The following is a 14,699-nucleotide window of genomic DNA, read 5'->3' as shown; positions in this document are numbered from 1 at the left end:
ACACACGCACGCACGCACGCACGCACGCACGCACGCACGCACGCACGCACGCACGCACGCACACACACACACACACATTTCCATTCCATTAGTATATTAAATGACCTAGTCTGCATTAGCATGCTATATGTCACAATGTTCCTTATTATAGGCAAATAGGGCTTACACATGTTAACAAGACTACATTGACGATGATTTTTGACATATCGGTCATTAATTAATATAGGGGGGCCTACAAGTTTTCATTATTTTTAACCATTTTATTGTTTCAATCTTGCTACACTCAATAAATTGCTGCTTCTAGAATATTAGTATAGATATATATATACGAATCATTTGAGCTATTTCTTGAATAAATTGGATCAGTATTATTGAAATTATCGCCCATTTGCATTATGCACACAATTAAGTTAGATGCTTCATGGACGTCTAGGAAGCATTAGAAGGAAAACTGGTCTTGTCCACTGATCTCTAGTATACTAACATAATAGTATAAATTAATAGAGATCAGTGGTCTTGTCGTGTAGTTGTTACGGGTTGTGACATTCCGTCAAGTGGCGTAGCCATCCATGGTGCCGGACCGGTTGGCAATTTTTATGTTTGAAATGTGATCCGATTACTTTGTATAAATTCGCATCATAGAGCTGGCAAAAGTTTCGAGCGGAGCACAGAGCATGAATCTGTAGTTATGAATAAAGTGTAATAGTATATGTTGCGTATGCGACGAAACAGGGCATTTTTTATTAATTCCTGTTCGATGCTGCGGGCCTGCTGCACATGAACGCCCTCTACTGTTGACTGTCTGTTGTACACATAGAAATAATATAGATAGTATTGACTTATATATATAATAAGTCTATCTATATTATTTCTATGGTTGTACACCATATTTACTCCCGCCCATAGAAGTGAAGAGAGAACCCACCACTCTTCTCTCTTCACTGCTATGCTCCCGCCTGCGCCTGCCGCTGGACACGTGCGTCTCCAACCTATCGCGAAATGTGTTATGACACATTTTGATTTTGTAAAGCTCTCCTATATTACTTATAAAATCTATGAATATTTTCACATTTAGTTGTATTATTCCTACATTTGTGTTTTCTCAGCAGAAAAGAATTTCCTGATTTTTCTTATCGTAATGGTTATCTCAGGAAACGTAATAATCATGTCGGCGCCCACTAGAAGTGACACAATGGCAGATGATTTATTTTAACATTATTAATAAGTTGATTTAATGTGCAAATCTTATTGTAAGTAGATACGTATTTGACGATGCCAACAGCTACAATATTCGAGATAAAAGAGCTGTTTGTGCAATCAAGGTAAGCTAATCTGGTCTATGAGTAATAGTATGACTATGTGACTGTCACTGTATCATGTATGTGACGTCCCTGGCCCACGGACGTGGACATTCGTGTTTCCGGTGGGATGTCCCCCAGGGACTCGCAGCTAGGGGAATACTCCAGCTAGGGCCTGCATACCTCCCAAATCCCATTGGTTGATACAAATCAAGTGCCTGAAACTCCTGTTTTAATAAAACTTTTATGGTGCATTGTGACCCTAACCCTAATTAAAATTTAATTAAAAAATTAACTAGATTTGTATCAACCAATGGCCATTTGGGAGGTATGCAGGTCCTAGCTGCGAGTCCCCCATTGTACTATCGGAGGCAGCTCTAGTAACTATAGTATAGCTATATCGGAGGGTACCCTGGTTAGGGTTCGATGTATCGGAAAGTACCTCGGGGTACTATACGATATGTCGCTGCGTGCTTAGCTCTAGAACTATAGCCCTCCGCTCTGCTGCAGGGCTATAGAACATACTATGGCAATTTCCAGGGAGTAAGCAAAGACAACTTTTTTGCGGTTAATAACTTCTTTGGTATGCCAAATAAAGCACATTCTCTGCCGCACAAATGTCTTAAGTTACTACAATTTACAAACACTAGAATTAAACCGCAAACTAACGCTTAAATGTTGTACTTGCTATATTACTCGTCGACGAAGATTGTTTACCAACTTGTAACCGCCATTTTTCGCTAGTGGCGCTAGTGAGCGGGCACAATGTATTTCCAAGTGGAGGGGTGGGCAGGTTGCATGCGGTTGCAAACCGCCATTTTTCGTTACGCAGCGCTAGCGCGGTTTGCAACCACGTGCAACCTGCCCACCCCTCCACTTGGAAATACATTGTGCCCGCTCACTAGAGAATAATGGCGGTTACAAGTTGGTAAACAATCTTCGTCGACGAGTAATATAGCAAGTACAACATTTAAGCGTTAGTTTGCAGTTTAATTTTTTGTGTTTGTAGTAACTTAAGACATTTGTGCGGCAGAGAATGTGCTTTATTTGGCATACCGAAGAAGTTATTAACCGCAAAAAAGTTGTCTTTGCTTACCCCCTGGAAATTGCCATAGTATGTTCTATAGCCCTGCGGCGGAGCGGAGGGCTATATAGTTCTTAGAAGCTTACTGCGTACCCGTGCAATTGCCCAGCGGGCCAGCGTTACACTTGACTTTCAGCCAACTGATGGTGTGTAATAACATTACACTCTGTCAAGTTACCACATTCACATAGGATTGAGAAACTCAAACATCGCAGATCAATATAAAATGCGTATGTCCTATGTGTTGGACTATATTTCCTCTCTTTTCTCGCTTTTTTTAAACGCAGTGCTACGCCATCGTATATATCTGCTTGCTAGCCTCCAGGCTACACATCCGCCGACATCCAGGCGGCTGCGCAGCAGTGATCGCGTGTACGGGTCGCGTACACATGATTGCGAAACGGGACGCGTCTGCTGATTGCCCGTAGAATATACGAATATAGTGGTCGACTGCGGCGTCCTTATCCTTTCATCCGTCTCTCTCTCTCTCTCTCTCTCTCTACTCGTCTCTCTCTCTCTCTCTCTCTCTTCACACACAGAACACACACACACACACACACACACACAAGCCACACACACAACACACACACACACACACCCCACACACACACACCACACACACACACTCACACACACACACACACACACACACACACACACACACACACTCGGCAATCAGCCAGAGGCGAACCGTTTGTGCAATCATCCGTCTACGTGTCGCCAAGATCCTGTGTGAGATGGATGTCCGGATGCAGGTTAGGCCTAGCGGCTCCTTGTCCTCGAAACAGATAGCCACGGCCCTTTGTTGTAGGCTCACGCTCTCGCGATCGGTGCAAGCCTGACCGCTATTTGCCAGTGGGTCCGTCTGTACGCGTTGCACGTTCCGGTCCGTCCCCGTCCGGCAACATTCGTTTGCTACGCGGCTCGAACATGAAACTACACGAGGACCGGTTTGGGCGCCAGCATTGTGAAATGAACCCACTGTATCCCAAACATGAGGACCACGACCTTACTCGAAGCCACGGCACAATTTTGTGCAAATAATGGAGTATCGCCCTATTAGTCAGTTCAGCGTTCCAACGGGTTTGCTCATTGAGAATAAAAAGGCTAGGGTTTGGATTTAAAAATAAAACAAAACGGTATGGCAATTATATAGCATATTATATAGACAAAAACAGTCTGTGGTGTCACACTCGTCCTTGGTTCGTTTTTACAAGATTTCATTGACAATATCTTTAATGCCAAATTAGCCTTTCCACACCTGCCGATAAACGTCTATATTACGGAGTAAAGTTTTTTACAAAACATGTCGGAACGCAGCATAACCGTATTTATTTCAAACGCCATCGCCTACAAAGCGGGTATATTCGCCAAATCAGGGGGAAAAACATACACCGGGGCGGCGGGCGATTTCGCCCCCGAAAATGCCCCAGAATAAGAGCCCCCGAAAATACGATATCGGGGCCGACCCAAAAGCCAAAAGAGTCGCCCTTGAAATCGATTCGTCCAGGTCGGTTCCGCGCCTTGCGATCCTCGCTCGGCCTCTGCCCAGCGCAGCCGGTTCGCACGGCCGCGGTAGAATTTCCTAGCTACGGTGTGGCCTGTTCAATGTGTTTATCATTAGCATTGCATGCTGTGTAATTGCCATTCAATCGAAGCGCGCGGCCGCCGGCCCGCCCGCGTATATATACGTGTGCTGCCTGTGCGCGTGCTTGCGTGTTGTGCCTTGCGCGCGTGCTTGCGGTGTGTGCCTGCGCGCGGTGCGTGCAGTTTGCCGCGGGCCCTACCACCCCCTGTGCCTTGCAGGTGTGCTCTACGCGCTGCCCTCGTGCGTCGCCTGGTGCCGTGCGTGCAGGGCGTGCCTGTGTGCCGCCGGTTGCCTGCTGGTCAGTGCATCTGGTGTGTGCCTGCCGCGCGTGCGCTGCGTTGCGTTGCGTTGCCTGCGTTATATGCGTGCGCTGCGTGTGCATCGCTCGTGGCGTGCCTGCATTGCGTGCGTGCGTGTCGGTGCGGGTGTGCCTGCTCGGGCGTGCCCTCACGTAGACCCGTAGGCAATTATAGATACGTTTTAATCCATGAAAATCCTTAATGAAATTCACACGCTTATATTTTTCCCTGCCGGCACCACTCGTTTGTCATTCCGTTGGCTAGCCTTTTTTTGCTTCATTTCCCCGAAGAGAGTTTTGCTGCTGCTCTCTCATAGTCCAGCCGCAATGCAACCCTCTAAATTTTGAGTAGTGAGTACCACGCTGAAACAATTGTGCCCCCCCCCATACTTCAATTCAATGCCGCCCCTGCCCAGCAAGGCAACGTTACGCAGCGTCGACTGTGAACAGCCATCTACACGTAGCCTCGGCGGAGCCCGCTTTCAATCAAACGAGGCCCTGAGCGTTACCAGGAGCCCTTACGCGGGCCTGCCGACCCCACCGCCAAGAGACTTCGCGGGTATAACACACAGTCGATCCTCCTAGACTGCGTACAAGTGCGGACATATCCACTATTTGGCTAAGCCCGTAATAGTCTGTGTTTAGCTGAACCTGTTGATGTATTACTATGAAGGTGCATTGTGTGGTTGTTGTGACTTATGAGTTGTGTGATTAGTCACTGTTGTCTTTGTCAGTCTGATGAATAACTGTCTTTGAATGATTGACTGTTGTGTCTTGTGTTGTGTCTGTGTGTGTGTGCTTGTGTGTCTGTGTGTGGTGTGTGTGTGTGTGTAGTGTGCGTCGTGGTTAGTGCGTGCGTGTTGCCTCGTGTGACGTGGTGTGTGGCTGTGTGCGCGCCCCACGAGTGTGTATTGAGGCTACCTGTGCTTTGTGTGCTACAAAACACTGCTAACATTCGAGGAACAGCCCTGCGAAAAAGTCGCCCTGGAAAGTGGAAAAAAGAGCCCTGGAAAATGAAAGTAGCCCCCGAAATTTTGGGGGGGGTTTGCAAAAAAGAGCCCCGGAAAGAAAAAAATTAATTTTTCACTGAGATCGCACATCATACGAGGTCACAAATTGTGATTCATTTTGGTTATATTAATTATTATTGCCGAATATACAAGACAGCAATCGTTTTCTATAAATGTACGCTTGATGGTTGCTACAAATTAAAAACTGACTTCTTCTTACTAAAACACTCATTTGTGTCCTTTTTGTGGTGAGCTACAGTGTCATTGACACTTTCATTTAAAGGAAGAACTAGCTTTGCGAAAACGAAGGGCTGAAAGTCAGGGTACGCAGCAACATATCGTATAGTACCCCGAAGTACTTTCCGATATATCGAACCGTACCCAAGTTACCCTCCGATAGTACCCTGGGGGACATAGACCCTATTAGCGCTAATATGGAGTATCGTATAACCTCTACAGTCCACTGACACTGTTCGTAGGTAACAAACCATTCAACCAAGTCGCAAGTGACAACAGACAAGTCTGTAAAACTGCCTTAATATAATCAGGAGTAAGATAATATAGAGGAGTATGACTGTCCAAAACATGTGAAATTCAACATTATATACCTGATATAATCACGGTGATGAAAACGCAAAGACACGTTATTGATAGTTTTGTGATTGAAATCACTGTGCATTAAGTAACTGTGATAATGAAATCACTATGATTGAATTACTCTGGGCCTAGTAGCGAACTTTGTAACATAATAAAAGAGTATAGACTATAGTCATCGTATGGTATGTAAGGAAAAATGTTATGCATATATTATATGCCTATAATGTTAGTGATACTAAATAGTGAGTGGTACACAAACAAATTATCACATGCATATACACAAACAGAAAGATTGAGGTGCATTTATATTCGCATGTGCCATTCATCCTTCCACATACACACTTCCTGGACATGCACAATGTATGAATAGAAAAACGAAGTGTGATACAGGTTGTCGCACAATGTAAATTTATGCGAAATGGTACATTGTAAAGTATAAACTCGATAATATATAATGGTTATTTTTTTAGATTCCCGACAGGATGGCAGCTCTTAACCGTGATTCTTTATTTCCCACTTGGGAGCGTCCTGGCATTACTCAGGTTCTTCATCGGACTTCACGCATTTGTCGTTTCTTGCATCTTACCGAAGATGTCAACGGTTCGAAGGTAATATGAATTTAAACCTAAAAACAAAAACTCCGCTGAGGAAACCATGTTTCAGTACAGATGTGTAAAGTACCTGCTTCGGCACCTTCCACATTGGGAAGAAATTGTGTGCACAAATCACAATGATCCAGTGTCCACCAAGAATGCTTAAATTTTCGGTGAAAGTTAAACACGTGCTGGTTTCTATTTATTAAAAGGCAGCCTGCCTATGTTATTAAAAACTGTTTGCCATCTTTTTGTTAGTTGAAAATTGTTATAACAGAGAAAAGACACTGGACATGCACAGTCAAAATGTGTAATTGTCTCATTATAACGTTGTGTCCATAACTTAAAAGAATTAATAAGTTTTTGTGCCACATTTGGAAGCTTATGGATAAATTTCTTATGGTGGATATAACTATAATAACTACGTATAATGAAAGTGGATAAAGAGATTTGTTGTCATGTAAATAAATTATAAAGGTTGTATGATGACCTAATAATACATTTGAGTTTATATGTAGTTAATATTTTTCAAAGTGAATTAATTGATTCATTGCCACGTAAATAATTCCAACTCAGGTTTGAATTTATTTATACATGAATAATAGTTACGTAATATCAGGGGTCGAAATTAGATTTTTATTATGGTATCCATTCGGGATACCAGGTATTGAAATCTGGTATCCCCCCCCAAAGATCTGGTATCCCATTTTTTGGATAGTAATTTCAACAATGTTGGTATCCAAAATCTTGCAATATGCAATAATAGCATATGAAAATTATTAATATGTAATGTAATTATTAGGCTATATAAAAACATGAAAACAGATTCACAGATATGCACAGACAAGTACACTGCAGACGCATTGCCTGGTTCGCTTGATACAATGTATACACATCACATTTATGATCAACATCGGCCACGCTTAAGGCCCCTTCACACTAGAGCTACGCTCATCACGATCGCCACAACGGCGTGGTCTGAGCGTGTTGGACGTAGTACAATCGTAATACGAACGGGTCGAGTTTGCTAGAGACGCACCATGGTCATAGCGAGAGCATGGTCAGGTCGCAGAGACATCTCCATGGACGTAGTAACAGCGTGATGAAAACGTATTGACATCGTGCTGAGAACGGGGCGACAATTTTCACGCACCCGACATGCTTGCGATACGCTTGCGATACGATCATTAAGTTCGTACTACGCTCGAGTTACGTGGGTACTACGCCTTCCACGTCTCTGATACGACCGCACTGCGCTGTCTTTCCGCCACGCTCACACCACGATTGTTTTGAACATGCTCAAAGTTTGGCCACGCTCTCCACGCTCATGGTGACTGCACCGCGCTCGATCGCGATCGCAGTACGTCCATATACGTTCAAACTGCGTTCTACACATTTCCACCACGCTCTTAGAGCGTAGTACAAGCGTAGTGAGATTGGGGCCATGGTGTGAATGGCGTATTATGCTCATCAATCACTATCCGGATTTTGACGATTTTTTTTTTTACTATCCCGGCGGGATACCAAGCATTGAAATCTGGTATCCAACACAAGAATCTACTATCTCGCGGATATCGTGATACCGCTAATTTCGACCCCTGAATATGTAACGTATTCTGCAGCTTGGCTAACGGTATCGTATACATACATTTAGTATAGTGCTGCGGTGCATGTGCTCCGTTCTGGGCGTGATTGTGACTCGGGATGGCACAGAGAATCAAATGAAATCAGCACGAGTACTAGTTTGCAACCACGTGACACCACTGGATCATCTGGCAGTTGACCTAGTGATGGCAAATATAATGGTAGATATAAAGTATATAATATCAAGTATCTAAGTATATAGTATACTATTTACAACATACGGTATTTGGCGGTTTATAGGAAATTATGATGACTTAAACGCTCGCTAAATTTAGAAGGTAGTAATCTGAAAAACGTTTTCCTGCAATATAACCCTGCCCACTACCAGGTTTATCCTCATAACAAATAGGATCACCGCCTGTTTTCCTATTTTTACCTCTCAATTTTCCTGCATTTCATGAGTCCTCACTATCAGCATTTGTTAATTAAAACTGCCGGCTATCCTGCTAAGGTGAATAACACCAGCCTGTATCTGAAAATCTTATTTAAATAGTGAAACTTTTTATGACCTCATCTAAATTGATGCAGTGGTATTGTAAGATTTTACTTTCATGCTTACTATGTACACAGATACACACAATAGCATTAAAATCCAAACACCTTAATTAGCTTTAAGTGATTTCTACTAAAGTGAGCCTAAATAATGACATATGTATATATATATATATATATATATATATATTAAAATGACCTATAAGCGACATGTGACATTTTAATTTTTCCAGCCCAGTGTGTGGGATATACCCGAGTTACTGAACTGGGCATTAGGATATGAAGATTTGGGTGTTAAACAGGGACGGGATGTTCTGATCAAAAATGCCAAAAAACATTGTTCAGGTAATATAAAACACGAGGATAATGTCAGTATACATGAATGTTTTATTGCTGTTTGTGTATGTAATTAATGAAGATAATAATTATTTTCTGGCTAGTTCTTCACATATTATGTGCGAAGAATGTAGGCGAATTCATATTAATATCATTGACACTGACATGGTCTGTGGTCACAGAGGGGCTAATAGCTGTGTAAGTTGAAGTGAAAATATAAAAATGTTATTAAATATGCTTTGCCTTCCAGAATCAAATGTTCCCATTTTAAGCTATCCTGAAGGTGCTTCTACAAGTGGCAAAAGAGGATTGTTAAAGTTTAGGTATGAGTCTTAAATTTTACTAATGGAAAAGGTCTCAGTAATAAGCAGTGCATGTTGATTGATTTCTGATGGGTGTTTGACTTAATTCATAGTGTTTGAGGGTAAGCTTTTGTTTTTTGTGAGCTGTTGCAGCTATAAAATGTCAACTAGTGCACAAAACAAGCTGCTGATGTCTATAATATAAGTGAGGTAAAACACATTTTAGTGTGCTTGCAGTATGACTAGAAGTGTTTACATTTTTACTCTTTAATAGTCAATGATCAGGTGAACCTTACTAATTGTAAAGTCATTAGTGTGGTTGTAGGTTTTGATTTCGTTTATTAAAGATGAACTGTATCTTTACAGCACATGGCCATTCTCTCTGGAACAGCCTGTCCAGCCTGTATGTACCTAAACACTATGCACACTTAATGCTAATAAAACTATATATAATTCTATGATAAAGTTGCAGGAATGCAAAACCATTTTCTAGTGAATGCTTTCTAGTATATAGTTAACATGTAAAAGACTGACATGCTCATGGGTTGTATCTATTTTTCAGGTTGTTATCACTGTCAGACGATTACCACTTGTGGCCATAACCCCAGTGAGTTTTCTAATGTACAAGTAGTTCATGCAATTTTTTTGGTATTCATAACTGGGTAGCCATGAGAAATCTTCCAGTCAGGCCCAGTATTGCTTTAGCAGAATCAAGATGGCTTCTCTACTCTATGAATATTATTAGAATTAAATCAGTGCGGAGTTCATGCTCACCTCATTATTAATTTGTATACACTGTTCCTCATGTACCAGTCCCATATATTTTCTACTTTAATTACTACAAGAATAACAATGTGTTAATGATGGTGATTTTTCCAAGTAGCAGAAATAATACTTATATTATATTTACTTGATACAATACATCTGTATGTATTTAAAATGGTTTATTTTGCTTGATCTTCATTGCAGTCACCAATCGGAAGTAGATGGTGGACAGATCTGATGTGGTTTGCATTTGTGCCATATACCAAATTTCACTTGAGGTACAAATAACAAAAATCTAGGTCACATTTCAGCCACCAGGATTATTTTAAGAAAATGGCATATGCGTTATTGTGACATATATAGAAGTGCAAAGCACAACAAATTACTGTGATAGTTTTGAGAGATGATTGCACTCTTATGCTTTAATTATTCTTACTTGTATATGTAGTTGATATTCACTGGATAGTAATATTAACACCCTTCGAATTAATCAAAATAGTGCTTAAATTTAGTATATTTTGTCATTCATTTAGACATTAGTATGGAATCCATCATGAATAAGCTGCACTTTGATAAGCTAACGCCGCATACGTGTATGACAATTTCCTTCACTATTTTCATATCACAGAATATTACCGGTGCAAGTAAAAGAAAATACAGAGAGCATCGATGACTTTGCTGTCCGAGTTCAACATCTGATGGCACAAGAACTGCACATCGTGCCAACTAAACACACGAGTGCTGACAAAGTTGAGTACGTGAAGAGACACTTTGATACTTCAGGTAGGGCATGTGTATGAGTTTTACAGGCTTTTACAACTTGCACAACTTCACAAAAATATTTAGATTTATCAACTGATATTGCCCATGCTTATTAAGAAATAAAATTTAAACTTGTTTGTATTATAGCTCTTATTATTTTAGTTCTTTAGCAAATCTGAACAGTTTTGAAAAAATTGCACTACCGTGGCACAAGTCAATGATACAGACAGCCGAGCGATTTTCATTTTAACACTGCTTCTTTATGATAAAACTATCCATAATTTATTATTCAATGTCTATTCATTACAAAACATACAATTGCTTTACATCCTATGCAACATTGATGTTACTTACACTATTAACAAATAACTGTAGTGCTTTGTGCTAAAAACGTTAGCATTTGCATGGGCTCACTCTTATTGTTTGTGTAATCATTAGGCCACTTCAAGTCACCTTGTCAATAAGCTTTAAATATTTCAGTTTTCAAAATAATGGTTGAGACGGTACAATCACCTGAGTAAAGTTTTATTGACAGAAAGGTGCTCGTCTTCGATATTCAACCTGTACTCAATAATCAAGGTTCCAGCACATTTTCCTATAAATTTATTATAAATTACTCCAACTTCAGATGCAAGTCCGGTACCATTGCGTCAGAAGCAGAAGGAGCAGCTACTGTACATGTCAGACCCACTATTTAATAAGTGTCAGCAAGTGAAGGAAGTTCTTCCCCTAGTCCCTATAGAGATCATTCGAAGAGACTTAGGTAAACATACAGAACATTTTACCCCATTTTATAATATTTTTGTTGTTGGTGTATTATAAAGTATTGAAAACGTGTGAAATAATTTTTAGTGCAACGTAGACAGCTTTAATTTTGTACGTAAAGTTTTATTACAAGATACAATTAAATTTTTTAATCGAAAAATTTATCAGGGATTTAATGAAAGATAGGTAGAATTATCACTTATATATATTGCTTATCTCTAACATGGTATATATTAACTTATTTTTACAGCAAATACAAGATGTGTCGATGAAACGATAACAAATATATTGGAAGGCAGAGTCACATATACACCAGAACTTCCTGCAACCTCTAAAGCTCAATTATCCAGTTGGTCTACTAAAACTCCGGTAGTTGCAAGTTAATGAATACATAATTAAGCACTCAAGAATGGTTATCCTACCAAGTATATGATGACACAAACATATTGTGCTGAATATACTATGTGAAGGTTCGTTGTGGTATAAAAAGGTAAACATTAATGCAATCGTGAAGATGAGCTATTGCCATGGGGTGTCGTCCGTCGTACATCAGTCCGTCCGTCCGTCCGTCCGTCAACATTTGGCTACGGTCAACGATAACTCAAGAACCGTTTGACCCACATGTTTCAAATTGCATGCAGTTGTTACTCTTATGGGAGAGGTTTGAACGTCCTATTTGGAGCACGCCAGTCGACCTACTTTTGAGCCACGTCCTCTTTTTGGCAAAATGGAAATGGCCATAAGTCAGTTCAGGTTCAACGTATTTTGCTCATTTCTAGTATGTGAATGAATAAGGACTGGCCCCAAAACATATCACATGGGTTTTGATATTAAAAAAAAAATGCAAATGAGGTAGATTTTGGCAATTTCACTATGCATTTCAGTGTCTGCCTACGGTCAATGATAACTCAAGAACCGTTTGACCCACATGTTTCAAATTGAATACGGTTGTTACTCCTATAGGAGAGATTTGAACTTCCTATTTTGGAGCACGCCAGTCGACCTACTTTCGAGCCACGCCCACTTTTTGGCAAAAATGAAAATTGCCATCTAAATTCATTCGATTTTGTTAAATTTTGGTATGTGAATGTGTAAGGCTAGCCCCAAAACAGTTGTTACTTCTATGGGAGAGATCAGAAATTAAATATTTCGTCTAACTGGTCAACAACTCTACAATCATACCTATATAGGTGTAATATTGTGTTTTAGATTCTTCGTTACAGTAATTTGACTGGAATATTTTATTTTTTTTATTTGTGCGATATTCGAAAACTAAAATGGCGATCATTTAGGCGTAGCGCCATCTCTCGTCAAGATTTCAGACTTTCAGATCTGAAACATTTATTTTCACATCAAAACTTATGCATATATCATTATCAAGAGCATATAATGGGAGGAGATATGCTATATAATGGGAGTTCTCCCATATATACTCTTGCTTTATATATCTCCCCTCCCCCTTCTATCACACCCAAAGTGAGCTACAGTGTCATTGGCACTCATTATTTATGTTGTCAATGTTTGGTATCTTTTATTTTATGCAACATTTTTTATATCTTTGTAATTCTAAAATAATCTCTTCTTTTAGACAAAGGATCAAAAAACAATGTGGGCAACGTCTTCAAAAGATCGCATGAAATCTTACCAGGAGAGAAAAGCAGAATTTATAGCAGAGGCCAAGCATAAGTATATGGAAAAACATGGAATATAGTAATACGTTGGCATACATGGTATAAACTCTTAATGTTTAGCTTATTTCATTTATTGCAAACATTTAACTGTTACAGATATTAGACATGTTCATTTGCATTTGCACTGCAATCTTGAATTTTAAAAAGGCCGACATTTCTCAGTTTGTTTATAAATTAGTGACAAATACCTGTGTAATTTACATTGCGATTAGTTGAATGATCTTTTATACTAGAGAAAATGTGTCAATAGCAGGCTATTGTCTAGAATTATTAGCCGCGTCTACACGAGGCGCAACGGATGTGGAATTTTTAGAACCTGTTTCTGTTCATGGTTTCGGTCTACTCGATTATCATTTAGAACTTCTAAGAAATTTCTTTTTTGTTAGTAGGGTGTGCTTATCAGTGTGGTCCCATTTGGATAAGGTCAAAAGCTTTGCTCTTGTAGTTGTCATTTTCCACATGACTGTAATAGTTTTTGGATTTAAGTGCCTACTAACAAGGTTACGACTTCACACAAAGTATACAATGTAGACTGAGGTTCCTGGAAATTAAACTACATGCAAAAGCATAGCAGCCACTTGCAAGTGAGTCTCGAAAAACCAAGATATCTGAGCCCACACAAACCAATTGGAAAGGCAAACGTGAATAACGTTCAATCTGCACCATTCCCGAAAAGAGTCCTAAAAAAAGCAGGTTCTTCAAACTTCAAACATTTTATGTAGATATGCAGCCTAGGTCTGTTTTCTCACACGTCCGGCTATCAGCATTATTTCGAGTTGAGTTGGGATCTTAGTAGTTTAATATGCAACTTGCTTTTGTTGTTCAGTATCAGTAAGTAAAATGTATGTCAAATGCTGTTTATAAAATTTGCTGGCGTTTATGAAGATTGACACTATATTGCTTGTGCTGCAGTTGCTCCAACCTGCGATTGTAGGTTATTATACTTAGGTGTAAATTTTCTCACATTGTAGATAACGAGTTTGTAGTGAAAGTAATGAATTAATTATCTCCAAGTGTACTATTTATTGAAGCATAGCCCTATAATTTTCACCTTAATGATTTTATCAGTTGCTGGATGCTAAATCTAACTTCAAAAGTGCAAATCAAGTCATGTCAGCGAGTGGCATATCAAACGCCGGCAATTTTTTACAACAAACTTATTTATTAAAAATGCACATTGAATGTTAAAAATGATACTGTTGCATGAATAAAACCCAATTTGACAGAAAGAAATGCTAAACGCTAGATTTATATTTCATTTAAAGACTCCGTTGCACATGATTTGTCCTGACTAATACCTTGTAAAAATTATTTTAGGCTCATATGTTAGAACAAACGTATATATTGCTTGGGATTACATATAGTAGAGGTATTTTTTATCACGAAATGATGCAAGTGGGAAGAACCAAGGATTTTTTATGTGATCTGTTTCGTTTATCATTACTATTCAAAACCATGATGAAAAGTGGCTTTC

General features: G+C 39.7%; 1 protein-coding gene across 1 annotated transcript; it reads left to right on the top strand.

Annotated features, from left to right (window-relative positions):
* Nucleotides 1-1,151: 1,151 nt before the first annotated feature.
* Nucleotides 1,152-14,465, top strand: LOC106810389 (ancient ubiquitous protein 1-like). The gene is made up of 12 exons (XM_014813726.1): nt 1,152-1,322; nt 6,346-6,483; nt 8,123-8,273; nt 8,838-8,949; nt 9,191-9,263; nt 9,609-9,645; nt 9,805-9,849; nt 10,212-10,285; nt 10,636-10,790; nt 11,398-11,532; nt 11,785-11,903; nt 13,123-14,465. Exons 1-12 carry the CDS (start codon nt 1,273-1,275, stop codon nt 13,243-13,245), a joined length of 1,212 nt encoding a protein of 403 aa, XP_014669212.1. The 5' UTR covers nt 1,152-1,272; the 3' UTR covers nt 13,246-14,465.
* The last annotated feature ends 234 nt before the right edge of the window (nt 14,466-14,699 follow it).

Source organism: Priapulus caudatus, unplaced genomic scaffold (genome assembly GCF_000485595.1).
Source record: "Priapulus caudatus unplaced genomic scaffold, Priapulus_caudatus-5.0.1 Scaffold437, whole genome shotgun sequence".
In the NCBI taxonomy this organism is placed as follows: Eukaryota; Metazoa; Priapulida; class Priapulimorpha; order Priapulimorphida; family Priapulidae; genus Priapulus; species Priapulus caudatus.
The sequence above is the reverse complement of the archived record's forward strand: the minus strand, read 5'-3'. Positions and strand labels throughout refer to the sequence as shown.